Source organism: Chrysemys picta, chromosome 10 (genome assembly GCF_011386835.1).
Source record: "Chrysemys picta bellii isolate R12L10 chromosome 10, ASM1138683v2, whole genome shotgun sequence".
NCBI lineage: Eukaryota > Metazoa > Chordata > Testudines > Emydidae > Chrysemys > Chrysemys picta.
The window spans coordinates 25,005,240-25,020,143 of record NC_088800.1 but is presented as its reverse complement, the minus strand read 5'-3'; the positions used below and the strand labels follow the sequence as shown (position 1 = coordinate 25,020,143).

General features: G+C 40.7%; 1 protein-coding gene across 10 annotated transcripts in view; it reads left to right on the top strand.

The window, feature by feature from the left end:
• Nucleotides 1-13,774, top strand: part of RAB27A (RAB27A, member RAS oncogene family) — a 73,180-nt gene extending 59,406 nt beyond the window's left edge. For 7 of the 10 annotated variants that reach the window (XM_005294260.5, XM_065558240.1, XM_005294258.5 and 4 more), the window contains 2 exons: nucleotides 1,023-1,146; nucleotides 11,113-13,774. In XM_005294260.5, the coding sequence (XP_005294317.1) occupies nucleotides 1,023-1,146; nucleotides 11,113-11,311 (323 nt within the window). In that variant the 3' untranslated portion in view covers nucleotides 11,312-13,774. The remainder of the gene's footprint in view (nucleotides 1-1,022; nucleotides 1,147-11,112) is intronic. The other 3 variants (XM_065558242.1, XM_065558241.1, XM_065558243.1) reach the window with 1 other exon arrangement.
• The last annotated feature ends 1,130 nt before the right edge of the window (nucleotides 13,775-14,904 follow it).

Here is a 14,904-nt window from a genome sequence, read left to right as displayed (position 1 = left end):
TTGGTGCATTTTGTCCCCGGGTCAGAGCCATTAGTATTGGGAGGGGTAATGGGCAATACTAGATGATGTCCCCCTACAGGCTGATGGGGAGGAGCATTGTGCTTAACATAAAATCTGCACATAATAAAACCAGTTTGCATGAATTCTTACTGAAAAGAGGCATGTGTACAGAATACCGAAAACCATCCATGGCTACTGGTCTATCGTAATGTCCTTTCCTCCGTATATCCTAAATACTGCATTCTCCAGTACTGTAATTGAAGAACTGCGAGTGTTATAGAAAATCTTATCAAATATTGTGCCCTTGACTTCCGTGGAATTGCCGTTTGGATGGATTTGGCTTGTTCCATGTATTTTCTGTATTTCTCTTGTCCTGCTTTTTAAATACTAGGCATGTTTGGACTGGAGTAGGATTTTTGTTTGAGATAATCTGCTTGTCTTCTTTCACCCGATGTCAAAACACTCTGGCATCACAACTGGTTGTGGAGATGATTGTCCCAAAATGGAGTAATGACTTCATGTGGAGGGAAGGGTGGTCTGGTGTCCTAGCGCTCAGGAGACTGGGCTGAGTTCCCTGGTCTGCCACAGACTTCCTGTGTGACCTTTGGCAAATCACTGTGTCAGAGAGTTCCCCATCTGTAAAATGGGATTAAAAGCACTTCCCTACTTCATTGGGGTGTTGTGAGTGTAAATACATTAAGGATTTTAAGCTCTTGAATGCTATAGTAATGGGGGTCTTATAAGCATCTAAGATAGAGTAAACAGCAGGACCAGATGAACTTGTAAGCAGCAAAGATCCCGCTGGAGTGCAAATATCGCTAGTGCTTTTAATAAAATAAATTAAAAAAGGTTGGGGAAGAAAACAGGTAAGAAATTGGCAGCAAACTTATTTTTTTCCTGTCCAAGAATTACTTCACTCAAGTTCTCCATTTCCGTTTTAAAAAGGCACTCATGTTCTAAGTGAACTTTATACATAACAGAATAAGATAAGCCCTGCTTTTACTGTTTGTTTTTGCTGTTAGGCCAGCTACAAATGCATGCGTATTGTGAAAACCCTGATATTGTATTATGTGGAAACAAAAGTGATATGGAAGACCAGAGAATGGTGAAAGAAGAGGAGGCAAAGGAACTTGCAGAAAAATATGGGCAAGTATCTTCTTCTTGTGTTTTCAAAAAACACATCTAGTTTTGCTTTAAGGTCTGTGATGTTGCTTTGTGTATTGGAAGGCTCTTGTCAGAATGGTCATCTTGGAACACCCTAGGGACCTGTCTGATCTCGCATCCTGTCTCTGACAGAGGCAAATGCCACATGCTTTAAGCAAAGATATGCACCTTATTGTGCAATACTCCAGCATGGGGGAGGTATCTTTGAGCCCCTCTGCCCTTGCAGTAGAAAACAAAGTAAACACCTCTCTATTACTTGATGGAGAATACATTTCATTTATGAGGAGATGAAGCTGCACAGCACACCACAGAGTCCTAGAAATGGCTATAAGGCTGGAAGGGACCTCAAGAGATCATCTAGGCCATTCTCTTTTCCCCCTCTGCCCCCAACTAATGATGAGGCAGGATTAAGTATACCCTGACAGGCGTACATTTAATCTGTCCTTAAAACCTCCAACCTCTCTAGGTAACTTGTTCTAGCACTTAACTACCCTTAGAGTTTGAAAAGTTTTTCCTAATATCTAATCTAAATCTCTCTTGCTGCAAATTAAGCCAGTTAATTGTGTCCTACCCTCAGTGGACATGAAGAACAATTGATCACTGTCCTATTCAGAACAGCCTCGTCTACATATTTGAAGACTGTTATTGTGTCCCCTCTCAGCCTTCTCTTTTCTAGACTAAACATGCACAGTTCTTCAATCTTTTTTTCTCATAGTTCCAACCTCTTCTAGTTCCAAACCATGTTTTCTAAACCTCTTATCATTTTTGTTATCCCCTCTGGACTCTCCAATTTATCCATGTCTTCCTTAAAAGTGCGGTGCCCAAAACTGGAAACAATAGCCCAGCTGATGTCTCACCAGTGCTGAGTAAAGCAGAACAATTAACCGCTGCCACAGTAGCGGCCGGAGCCCCGGGCAGCGTGGGCCGGGTAGCACTGAAGGGCTGGTTGCAGGAGTCTGGCTCCAGCCCCGCCCCTCCTGCCCGAGGCCCTACCCCTTCTGGGGGCCCAGAGTCGCCCCTCCACCCCCCCTTACCGGTACGCAGGGCAGCCGGGGTCTTGGGTAAGTCCATTAAGTTACTTTCAGCGCTGCATATGGGACTGTGTCAAAAGCCAAAATCCTGATTAATACTACCCTGTAGTATTTTGTATGACTACAGTAGACAGAGGACGTAATTTCCTTGTGCAGTGAAACCCAAGAGTATACTGACCAAGGTTGTAAAGTCACATTTGTGCATCACATTAAATTCTGGAAGAAACTGGAGGCAGTACTAAACAGTGTCACTCTTATTTTAAAGTTAAGCTTAGCCTCACAAATTGTCAACCCCATTATTAGGGAGGAACAGAGCAAGATGGGGTTTAGTGCAATAATACTTCCTTCCTTTTTCCTGCTCTGAGTTGCATGCTTGTGTAATGCTATTTGTGGGGCACTAACCTCAAACCAGTATAGTTTTGTAACATGTACCTTTATAAAAAGGAATGGAAATTTGGGAAATGTGAAGAAGTAGATGATGTATGTTTATATCGAAATCTTTTTGCATGCCACTTCATACATTGATATTACCTGCAGAAGGTGAAATGTCTGTTAATCTTGTGGTCAAAATACCAACTTGATCAATGTGGGAATCAAAAACTAAAGGCTGATTCATAGATCAAATTTTACTCTGTGGGCTGCTATATGGTTCTCAGTACTTGTAGGTGGATGAGGAAGGTTACTACTAAGAGGAATGTTCTTACATCTTCAAAAGATGGGGTAGGAAAGAGGAAAAACCCTGCCTCACTGAGTGAACTGCTGCTGCTGCTAACCATTCTGGATACTAGTGAACATTTCCCCCCCATGCCTACTACCAGTAAATGTTGTGTTTAGAGTGGGATGTAGAGGAGACAGTCACTAGGAGACTGATTAGTCCATTATTAAATATTTAAGGCTTAGCATTTTAACAGCAGTAACTAAACCTCACAAATTAAGAGAAGACCAGCAAGAATTAACTGCATTTTACAGATGGTGGTGACCTATTAAGGCTCCCATGCATGGGAGCAAGAGAGGAGATTTTAAAATTCCACCTATAATTTATCTGTGTAAATTTGTCCCTAAATAAATAGTAATAGGGCTCTCCCTCTATTAATCCGACAGGTTCCTTTGCCCTATGATTGCCCAGTTACCTTTGTTACCACAGAAATCCAGGCTCCCAGTTCTCTTTAGTTGTATAAACAGAAGCATAATCTTATCAACCAAAGGATTCAGGTGAAAGTCATTTGAAGCTTTTCATTCTTGTAGTCTCCACCCTTGCATTCCTGACCTTCAGCTACCTTAGCTATTTCTTCACCTAATGAGAATGGAAGATGTACGCAGTATGACAGAAGCATGTAGGTTGCTCAGCAGAGGGCCCAAGAGACAGAGTTCCTTGAGGCTCTAAAATCTCATTAACTCAGGGGTAGGCAACCTATGGCATGGGCGCCGAAGGCGGCACGTGAGCTGATTTTCAGTGGCACTCACACTGCCTGGGTCCTGGCCACTGGTCCGGGGACTCTGCATTTTATTTAATTTTAAATGAAACTTCTTAAACATTTTAAAAACCTTATTTACTTTACATACAACAATAGTTTAGTTATATATTATAGAGTTATAGAAAGAGACCTTCTAACAATGTTAAAATGTATTACTGGCACGCGAAACCTTAAATTAGAGTGAATGAATGAAGACTCGGCACACCACTCCTGAAAGGTTGCTGACCCCTGGACTATGCCATGTTCACTGCCATACTGTATAAATGTCAGTGAAATGTATTATACCTCAAGGGTGTGGCAGAGGAGGGTGGGAATTCATGTATTGTGAATCCAGTTCATTTATTTTGACGTGGAAGATTTGTTTCCTTGTATCTTCAGTTTGTGTCAGTGTTTTTAAATATGTTAAATGTTTGAATAACTTACAGGTTTTAGAACATTTTCCTTGACTTTATGAGAGAAGTATCATTATATTTAGAGCTGGTATCTCTATACAGCTAATTCATAAATAGTTTTCTTTAAACATAAAGTGATTATATCTTGGTAAATGTTTTTGCATTCACATCCAGAACAAAATTACCCCTGAAATTCAAATCCCAGTGCTGCAGTACTTTCCCTGATTCTCTGTTTAGGATCTCGTAACTGTTCCACTATTAAAAGTATTTCTTAGGCGTTTAAGTAGTGATAGCTGAGAAGAAAACAGAGGAGAGAAAGCTGAAGTATAAGGCATGTGTTGGAGACCATTTGGCCACTTATTAATCATAGGATTTAAAAAGGGGTTTACAAGTTTTGCATGCTTTCTAGTATTAAAACTGGAGCTCTGTAAAATTTTAATTACAATGTCCAAACCAGCTGAATCTTGGCAGAATCAGTTTGCTTTTTGCTTTCAATTTCCATTAAAATTCAAACCCAAAGCTGAAAATAAACCGGGGAGTTGACATAGTTGAACTTCTATGAACCTTTCTGCCACTGACTTGTAGTGTGACCTTGTCCAAGTAACATACTGTACATTTTTGTCTTAGTTTATCCAGCTGTAGAGCATTTTGAGATCTGATGCCAGCACTTCAGAGGCAAATTATTTAGATTGCAAGCTTAATTTATTAGACTGTAAGCTCTCACTTATTATATGTTTGCACAGTGCCTTGCATAATGAGGCCCAGACTGGCTGGAACATTCAGGCACAACTGCAATAAAAATGTTTAATAATAATCATCTTTGCCCATAGGTATATCTTAGGCCAGGGGTCGGCAACCTACGGCATGCATGCCAAACACGGCACGCGAGCCGATTTTGAGTGGCACGCTGCCTGCCCGGTGAGAGGAGGAGGAAGGGCGGAGGGGCCGGAAAACGCCACGCTGGGAGAAGAAGCGGGGGAGGAAAGGAAGCTTGGCTGCCTCAGGACCAAGCTTCTGCCTCCTGCCCCTGCAGGGGAGAGCGGTGGGGGGGGGTCCCAGCCCCACTCAGCCCCACCGCTCTCCCCTGTGGGGGCAGGAGGCAGAAGCTTGGTCCTGCGGCAGCCAAGCTTCCCTCCCTCCCCCGTTTTTCCCCACAACGTGATGCATTCCAGCCCCTCCTCCTCCCAGAGGAGCAGAGCCGACTGCAGTGTGCTCGCTGCTCCGTAGAGCAGGCAGAGAGAGATAGGGACGGGCCTTGGGGAAGGGGGTGGAACAGGGCATATCCCTCCCAGCCCCCTGCCATGAGCCGCTCAGGGCAGGGGGCTGGGAGCACCCCATCCCTCTGCCCTGAACCCCCCACCCCACCCCAACACACACCCCAGCCCTCTGCCCTGACCTCGAGTCTCCTCCCCCACCCCCCCAACACCCAGCGGGCTGAGCAGGCTGGCGGCGTAAGATCAGCATTTTAATTTAATTTTAAATGAAGCTTCTTAAGTATTTTGAAAACCTTGTTTACTTTACATACAACAATAGTTTAATTATATAATATAGACTTAGAGAGAGACACCTTCTAAAAAAACGTTAAAATGTATTACCGGCATGCGAAACCTTAAATTAAAGTGAATAAATGAAGACTTGGCACACCACTTCTGAAAGGTTGCCTACCCCTGCTTTAACTGAAAGGATTTCCCCTCTCATGAAATGTGTTGGTAAAATGTTACCCCAATGATTTGATCTTTAATGGCTTAAAACTTTTTTATGGGTATAAGAAAAGGAAGAAATGCTTCTGTATTTACAGGAAGCTCAGGTAATTCTGTCGCTTGTTTCAGCTCCATGTTGAATTACTGAGTCATTCTTAATCATCTGCAGAAGTATCTAGCATTTCCTCCTAACACTTTCATGTTTAACACACAGCCCAACAGCCCAATGCTTTGCAGTGTGTATTAAATAAACCTCTCTCCAGCTTTTTGGACCTAGCACCCAGGATACTGCTAAAATCCACTTTTGGCACATGAGGGAAAGAGAGAGTGAGAGTGCTACTTTGAGACTTACTGCTCTAGTTATGATCAGTCCTCATCTCCATTTTAAAATGTTACTGTGTTTGTTCACAAACATGTTCAGTCAAATTAGATGACAGGAAGCTGAATGCAACTGAGCAGACTGTGTAAACCAAGACACACCATAATCACACTTTACTGGGACCAGCGGGAGGCTGCTGACTTCCTGTCAAAAGGGAGATAAGAGAGAGAAGGGTGGATATTGGAGGCAAATTGGGTACAAGTTCAGTTCCTCTTGCTCTCTCAGCCTGCGTCATAGCCTGCTACTTTGGGGACAGTGGCTGAAACACACCTCTTATATTAGGGGCCTTAAATGGCCAGGACAGATTTTGCAGTTATATCTTGTTTTAAAATATACTGCATAATACAGGTGCTCTGCCCTGGTGGGCCAAGTCCCTTGCTTGACTAACCACTCTCAGTATACTTTTGAACTAGGCAGCTGGGTTAGACATGATTCACTCTCAAGCCCCCTCCTAGCACACAAATAATATTCTCATGTTTGTTTCTGCTTGATCAGGAAAGGCATTCTAGGAACAGAGACTGTGGTTTTTTGTTTTTTGTTTTTTTTTTTTTATCACCACCAAGCACAGTGCCTGTGAATAGAGAAACACATGTTCTTTTCAGATCCAGACCTGAAAAGACATCTTGGGAAATAGCTCTTGGGAAAAATATTCTCTGCTCCTGCAACTGCATTTCATCTTGTCATTTCCTCTGCTGTGAAAATTAGTACCTGAATACGCCTGTCCTTATTTCCATTGATAGATGCCCAATTTATTTATATACAAGTATTTTAAAAAGCAAGCTTGTCCAGTAACAACAGGGTCCTTGAGTCGTTCCTCAGGCTGTCAGGATTAATTTTCATGTATGTAGTATGTTTAAAAAAAAGTCCATAAATTAATAGATTTTAAATTGTTCAATGGATCGTCTCCCCCATCTCCCTTTGGTCTTGTGTACATTGCTTAATTTATCATATTGCTTATTCTTTGCATTTCATATAATCAGGAAGTAACTGGTTTTAAATGAGACAAAATGGAAGTGTCATCCATCTCTTTCCTCTCTGAACCCCTCCTTAAGTAAATTGGTTTTAAAATTCAACCACACCCCTTTGGCATTCTGAGACTGCCAAAATAGAAAGCAGACAGACAAGTTGGGTGAGGTAATTTCTTTTATTGGATCACCTTCTGTTGGCGAGAGAGACAACTTTACACAGAGCCTGAGAAAGAGCATTAAAACATATTACCTCACCCGCCTTGTCTCTAATATCCTGGGACCGACATGGCTAAAACAACAACACTGCATACAATAGAAAGCAGTAACATGTCAAGGTGGAGAAAGGAAAATGCTTTGTGTATTACAGCTTCTGAAGAGGTCTTGAAGGGGAGGTGTGATGTTGTCTAGAACAATCATTAGCTCTCTTCACTTGGGTGAAGCTGCCAGTTACACTTACAGTATTAGACATGACTTGTTGGATTCTTCTGTTGGCAATAAGAATGGCTTGGTGATTCATTACATAGCTGAAATGTAAATGACAGAAATACCTGCCCTTCCTTAAGGCAACACCTGAGATTTTTCTGAGTGTTTGCCTATTTGGTCTAGGCTGAGAATTTCACATTCCTGTGCTGAACAGTTTCCATGGGGAATATGGCAGTAGTTTACAAAGGATTAAAAGTGTACATTTTCCACCTGAATTGATCCCAAGGAATAGTTTGACATCACAGCAAATCGAGAGTTTGATGTCTGTGGAAACTGTCTGTCCTGTTCCTGAAATGGATCTACTTCTTTTAATTTTCTCCTTACTCCTTCAACAGCTGTGTGACCTATACATGCAGTCCCAAAAGATGTTATTGTTTTTCAATGTTATACAGTGTAAATTTTGAGGCTGTAACTTTCTGTTTTCATTAGTGCAGGTACTCTTGCAGGGTGACATGCTACCTCTAGATGGAGCTGTACTTTTATGGCAAAATGACTTTGACCCAGAAGAGCAGTGTATAAAGCAATGATTAGGGCAAGTTTCCAATTATTGTCCTGGGCCACTCTCACCTGAAGGATTTATTTCAGTAGGGAAAATCTAGGATTTCACTAATATGCAGACAGTTTATTGGATTAGTATTGCAAATTATACTAGATTTATAGATGATACATGACAAAGGGTTCAAAAGTATGTTTACTCGGAGAATTTTTGTCCAGCAACAGATTCAAAATATTAAGAGCACAAAGTATTTCTACTTTTTTACTAAATACATCTCCTTTATTTCATCAAATGAATATTCTTTCCTCTATGTTTGCATCTTGTGTCAGAAGATGAATGAGTTATAAACAAGGATTTTCCCCTCTTTAGCTCTGGAACACAGCTTCAAGTGTTTAAACAGACTTTCAGAAAGTTCACTAAATATGTAAGAAGCAGGAATGTTGGGGGATAGTGGGTGGTCTGGATTACCAGGGAGTAAAAGGAGCAGCTGAGGAGGAGAAGAACACTGCACAATAGCTAAATGACTTTTGTATCCATCTTCACTACAGAGGATGTTGTAGAGATCCATACTTTTTCCTGGTAATAAAGATGAGGTATTATCAGAGACTGGAGTTGTGAAAGAGGAGGCACTGGCACAAACCTAGGCCAACTGTTAAATACCCAAGGGATCTGAGGGACCTTGCAGAGAGCTACCAAGAGAAATATGCAGGGAGTACAAGGAAACAATGAGACAGTATTGGTCAGCATGGTACGCTGTGGTCTCAGCATACCAACAGCCTAAATTTTTGTTGTCAAGTGTTTTGAAGGCATTATGGAGAGGAGAATTTTCAGGAGGGATTTTAAGGAGGACAATGAGGTAGCTTTTAGGATACGTATGGGAAGCTCCTCCCAAGCATGAGGGAGGCAGTATGGGAGAAAGCATGAGGGTGCTTTTTAAAAAATATAACAAGTGGGCAATGGAGGCTGGCATCATGGGCTCTCTCCCAGATGTCATGGCAAGGAGCAGAGCTTATTGTTAGGTGAGATGTGAGTCCAAGGGGTCTTAAGCTACCTTTTCCCTCGTGGACATTTTTAAAAATTAAAGGGGGAAAAATAAAATAATTGGGATTTACTATTGCTCTGGCCAAGCTTCATTTTACTGTATCTTTTTATACAGTGTGGATCAGGATAGTGGTGAGGACAGCTGTCCTTTCACTGTTATGCCATGGGTTTTTCCTGCAGGAGTTTCATTTGATTTAACCAAACTATTTCCTGTCTGCACAGTATCCTATGAGGAATTTTCTACATTTCTTTATTTAAAGACTGGAAATTAACTGAATTTATCACTGCCTGGAGCTCCCTTATTCCTTCTGCACCTTGTCATTGTCTTTCATCAAAGCAATTGGTAGCTTCCTCTTCCTGAATGTCAGCATCTCACTTAGACCCTCTTATATCCTCTGTTATCACCATGTGCCTCTCTGTTTATGCTCTCACCACCATTATCAATCGCTCTGTCTCCAGCGAATGTTCCTGCTACTGTTCACCCTGTCCTGTGGCATAGGTGGGAAGGGAAGCTTCATTTGACCCACAGATTCTTTCTGTTCCCAAGATATTATAGGGGGTTGTCTGGTGTACAACATCATTGATAGAAGGTAAGGGAAACAACAGGGAACTTCCAGACGGTAAGGGATGGAGTGAAGGCCTTTGGAGTGAATGGATGGAGAATAATGCTCTTGAGACCCATTTGGGAGTAGCAGCATCCTCCATGGGATTTGGAGCCCAGGAAATACCATAGTATTACAGTATCCAATTCACTAACTTTCCTTACTTTTTCTTTCCCTCAATTTCATTATCCACTTCTCTCTCTCCATCGCCATATCCCTTTTCTTATTTCTGCCTAGTGTTTTCACTCTTATCTTTTTTATTCTCATCTCCATTTCCCAAGTCACCCTTTCCCATTTTTCTTCTCCAATATGCGCAATTCAAGGTTGTCCATCCCTTTCCTTTCCCCTTTTACCACTTTCACGTGCTTTCCTCCTTCTGTTCTCTCTCTCCTGCTTTTTCCCCTCAACCTCACTGCCTATCTCTGTCCCCTATCTTGCCTTCATGCCTCTTCTCCTGAGTTGCCAGTCTCCTCTTGCACCCTAAGGTCCTGAGAGGAACAGGGAATCCAGATCAGTGAAGAGACAATGACTGACTATCCCACATGCACTGCCCATTGTCTCTGATGTTTGCCACCGCCCCAAATCTGAATCCTTAAGTGGCCCATTCTCCCCATATTCCTTGCAGCTGCCACTCTGTGCTGGAAATAGTGAGATTCACATAATGGGAGAGCCCAGGGAGGAAGCACCTAGAGCAGGAGTTGAAGAGACAGCTGTTCTCCGAGACCTTGAGGTCCTTAGGATCCAGAGGAATACAATAGCATGAAGAGTGTTATGTCCTTGGCTCTTGGAAACTTTTGAGGGAGGGACATCACACACGTGCAGTGGCTGTGGTACATACATTTTTTTTCTTTAATAACCATTGCCTTTGCACCAGTTCAGCTACACCCTTGGTAGCTAGTGTACAAGATCTCTTGGCAGCCCATATATGCGAGCACTCCCATTATTGCTACCACCAGTAGAGCAGTCATGGTGGGAAATTTTAAGAAAAATGCTTGTGGAGACGAGGCCCAATAGAGCAGTTGCATTTGTTTGTGGTTAAAAGAAAGGACTGGAACACAGAACTCCAGGATTTCTTTTTTCCTGGCTCACTGTGGAATTCACATAATCCATTGGTGCCTCAGTAAAATGGGGTTAATACCCACCTCACCGGGCTGTTATGAGGTTAATTAATATTTGTCCTGCTATTGTATCTCTTAGCACATCACAAAGGGTTGCATTTCAATTTCAGCTTTTGTTGAGTTCTGTTTGATTCTGTTGACCTCTCCAGACATTCTCTAAGGAGAATGTTTTAATGCACATGGCCATAACCATATAATGCGTTCCTTCCAGGGAAGAGCTCACTTGATCTGTGATGGTGTTTTTTTTGTTTAATCCTTTACAGGATACCATATTTTGAAACAAGTGCAGCTAATGGAACTAATGTGAGCAAGGCAATTGAAACTCTGCTTGACCTTATCATGAAGCGCATGGAACGGTGCGTGGACAAGTCATGGATACCCGAGGGGGTAGTACGGTCCAATGGACACAGCTCTACTGAGCAGCTACATGAGGAGAAAGATAAAGGCAAATGTGGTTGTTGAGAAACCAACTTTATTCAACAATTAAATTAACATATTTATGTTAAAGTATAGTACAGTTGCAGCTTAATGGATTCATTTATGGACAGCTCTTACCATATGGGTATATAGTAACAAAGCTGTATTAATTATTGGTATTTGCTTTCTAACAATATTAACCATTGCTTGGCAAATGTTTAATTTATTAGCAGTTAGCCAGACATATGTTTGTTTAGGTTTGGTGCAACATTGGACACTCTCAACTTTCAGTATCTTTGACTGGTTTACCATTGTTACAGACTATGGAAGTCTTTAAGTCCAATTTGAACAGAAATGTTCCATCATTACAGCAATAATGATAAACAGCAAATTGTATGTGCTTTGCAAAAGCAGGCAAATAATTTTTCTTTGTTTTTCATGAATTATTAGTTTCTAATGACAGGAGCTAAAATAGGGCTATTTTTATATGGAATAAAAAGCTGTCTAGAGAAATGCCAAGATGACACTTGTACAGCACTACTGCTATGCCATGCAGTCTTGAACTCGATCTTCTAAACTCCAACTGTACTATAGGAAAGATTCAATATATTATAATAGATCACCTAACATGAATTTCAAGAACATGCGGAGGCATATACATACCAAGGGCAGGTCTACACTTAAAATGCTCTATTGGTGCAGCTGTACCACTTAAGTGAAGATATTCCTACACCGGTGGGTGAGAGTTTTCCTGATGGCGTAGTTAATCTATCTCCCTGTGAGGCGGTAGCTATGTCGACAGGAGAAGCTCTCTGATCGACATAGCACTGTCTACATGGGGGGCTAGGTCGGTATAACTGACTCGCTCGGGTGTGGATTTTTCATACTCCTGAGCAATGTAGTTATACCGATTATAGGTCTGTAATGTAGATCAGATCGTAGATGGGGGTGTGTGTTTATGAATGCATACATTTTATATACAAACTCTTTTATGTTTTAACAGGAATTTAGGGCAAGCTAAGTGCCAGCAAAATTTCATCAGAGCTAGTGCTTTGCACTGAATTTGTTTGTACCAAGCGTACATTTGGAACATTTCTTCTTCAAATTTGGACTGACAATTTTAATATTGGTCTTATTCTGGTGAGCTATAACTGCCTAAGATATCAATGCTGTTTAAATTAGTATATCTGTAAATTTATAAAGCTGGTTTTTCTTTTGTTTACTTCTGGGTCCTGTACATCTTGTACACATTTTGTATGTGTTTTGTTCATTCCCTTTAAAGTCTCACCTAAAGTAGAACTGAGGGAGTATGTTTGATTATGTAAAGGAATACTCTTTTTGGTGGATGATCATTTTTATTTATCCTCTGATATGATATAAGGAATAATCAGTATTTTTTTACATTTCTTTTCAGCCTGATTATGTGAAATGCCTAATAAACTGTTTTCTATTGTAGCAGATTCATATAACTCTAAAATATTGCCAAGTAAAGTCTCAACATGCCAAATTCAGTGTCTTTTTATAGACTTCTCATAGCAATTTGTTTACAGAACTCCAAATCTACTGCTGCTGCTTTTAGAAATTAAATATTTATTTATTTAAAAGTGCTAGTTATTTTGGCTACCACATGCTCAGGCAAACTTCTACAGTCAGATGGCAGCATGAGATGTAATCTAATATATTTTTAATTAAAAAAAAATTGAATATGTTAAAAGGACCAAAAATGTGTACTAGAAAGGTAGCTGAGAAGAAAGTGATATCTTCACTGAATTGAACAGAAACTTGGATGTAAATTTCCAGTTGCTTTTTAGAAATATAGAAAGTGTTAAAACTCACTGCTAGCTGTCAAAAAACATTCCACAAAGCAATGTGTTTGTTCTTTAACAAACACAAAATGTAAATATTAGATTTTTATCACAACCTACCCAGGATATATAACCATGTGCAATATAACTTGAATGCTAAGGCACTATGACAGAAGTTGTATGAATTACTGTATTTTCTACTGTACCGTACCAAGAATCAAAATGCCTGTGGACCAGAGTTACTGTAGTCTAATTCATGAGTGCCTTTCGAAGTTGCCATCGCCTGGGCAGCCAGTAGAGTAACACGAATTCTACTGTGGAACACAACACGTTTCAGTGCACTTAAGTGTCTGGGTTTTTAATGCGGAAATGTAACCCCTCGCTTTTCCGAGGGTTCCAATGGAATTTTGCCACCTATTAACTTTAATAGGAGTTGTGTGGCTAAAATAATTTCCAATTCCTGAAAAAAGTAAGGATAAGTGCAGCTAACTACTGAGTTTAAATTACTACTGAGGTTACTTAAGTATATTTCCCTTTGAATGCACATGTTTAGATTTTATACTAAATACTGTAATTGCCATATTTTGTCCTACATTTGTATGTATCTATTTTACAGTGCTGTAAAATCAAAAATCTATCTTCATGAAATTGCTTTGATGTAATGCCATAAATATATATCTGTATTAAAAATCTATTACACCAATAGTTCTATTTATTTGAGTTATTTATAGTACAACTTTGCACCTACTGCAACTTTCATCAGAGATCAAGCCCAGTGATTTGAGTCTCTTAACAGTCCTGTGAGTGACACCATTATACCAATCTAGAGCTGGTCAAAAATCAGAATGTCCCTCGTGTGGAAAATTCTGATATTTCAAAATTTATTTTTGTGACAAACTAGGAAAAAAGGTTGAAATACTGAATTTTATGCTATTGGCATAAACAGTTGGGCTCCTTGCATTAATCGACAGGAGGGATTAGAAAACAGCCATTTGACTCCTTTTAGACAGCTATGGTTAAGGGTTTTATTGGGCTGATACAGTGACTATCAGCTGAGCCAACTTCACCATTTTGAATTGGTGGAATTGACCATGAAATTAGTCATTTTGTGCCTTCCCCAGAGTCACATAGTTACACATAGTCACAACAGTGGCAGTTACAATAAAATGACTTTGTACACTAAATTTGCCAAAGCCTGAATGTTTTACCTGTTTTGACTGGGAAAGCTGTCTTTGCTCCAAAGTCAGTCTGTTTTTCACTCAAAGCATACAGGCTCAGCATAGAGTTCAGTGTAAATGGAGCCCATTTCTGAGTTGATGACCAAACAAGAGTAACCTGGCATGGTAAATAGTTTTATATTTTAGTATGTGAATTGGTCCAAATCCTCACCCCTGCACCAAGCACGAGTAAACTGGCCTTGGTGCAGAGATCCTGAATGCCAGGGACTGAGGCAGGAGCAACATCTCCCTTCGTGGGAAATAGAAATAGAGTGGGAAATAGAACCGTCCTGCATCAGATGTGGCAATCTGAAGATTGTGGAATGGTGAATATCACCTCTGCAGGGGTGAATTTGACACCCCCATTTTTGACAACACAGGAAGGACTATCCCCAGAAAGCAGGTGCAGGGAGTGCCTCCTTACATCCTATTCCTATTAGCCCTTCTCTGGGGGAGGAAGAAGGTAAGGTTTGTTTTTGTTTTTTTGTTTGTTTTTCCATCTCAAAGACTCCAAAACCACTGAGGATATCAGCCCTGTCTTGCCCTTACACTGAATAAATTGCATAAAAGGACTTGATCCTGCAAGGTCCTGAGCACGCTGACCCAATCCCTCAAA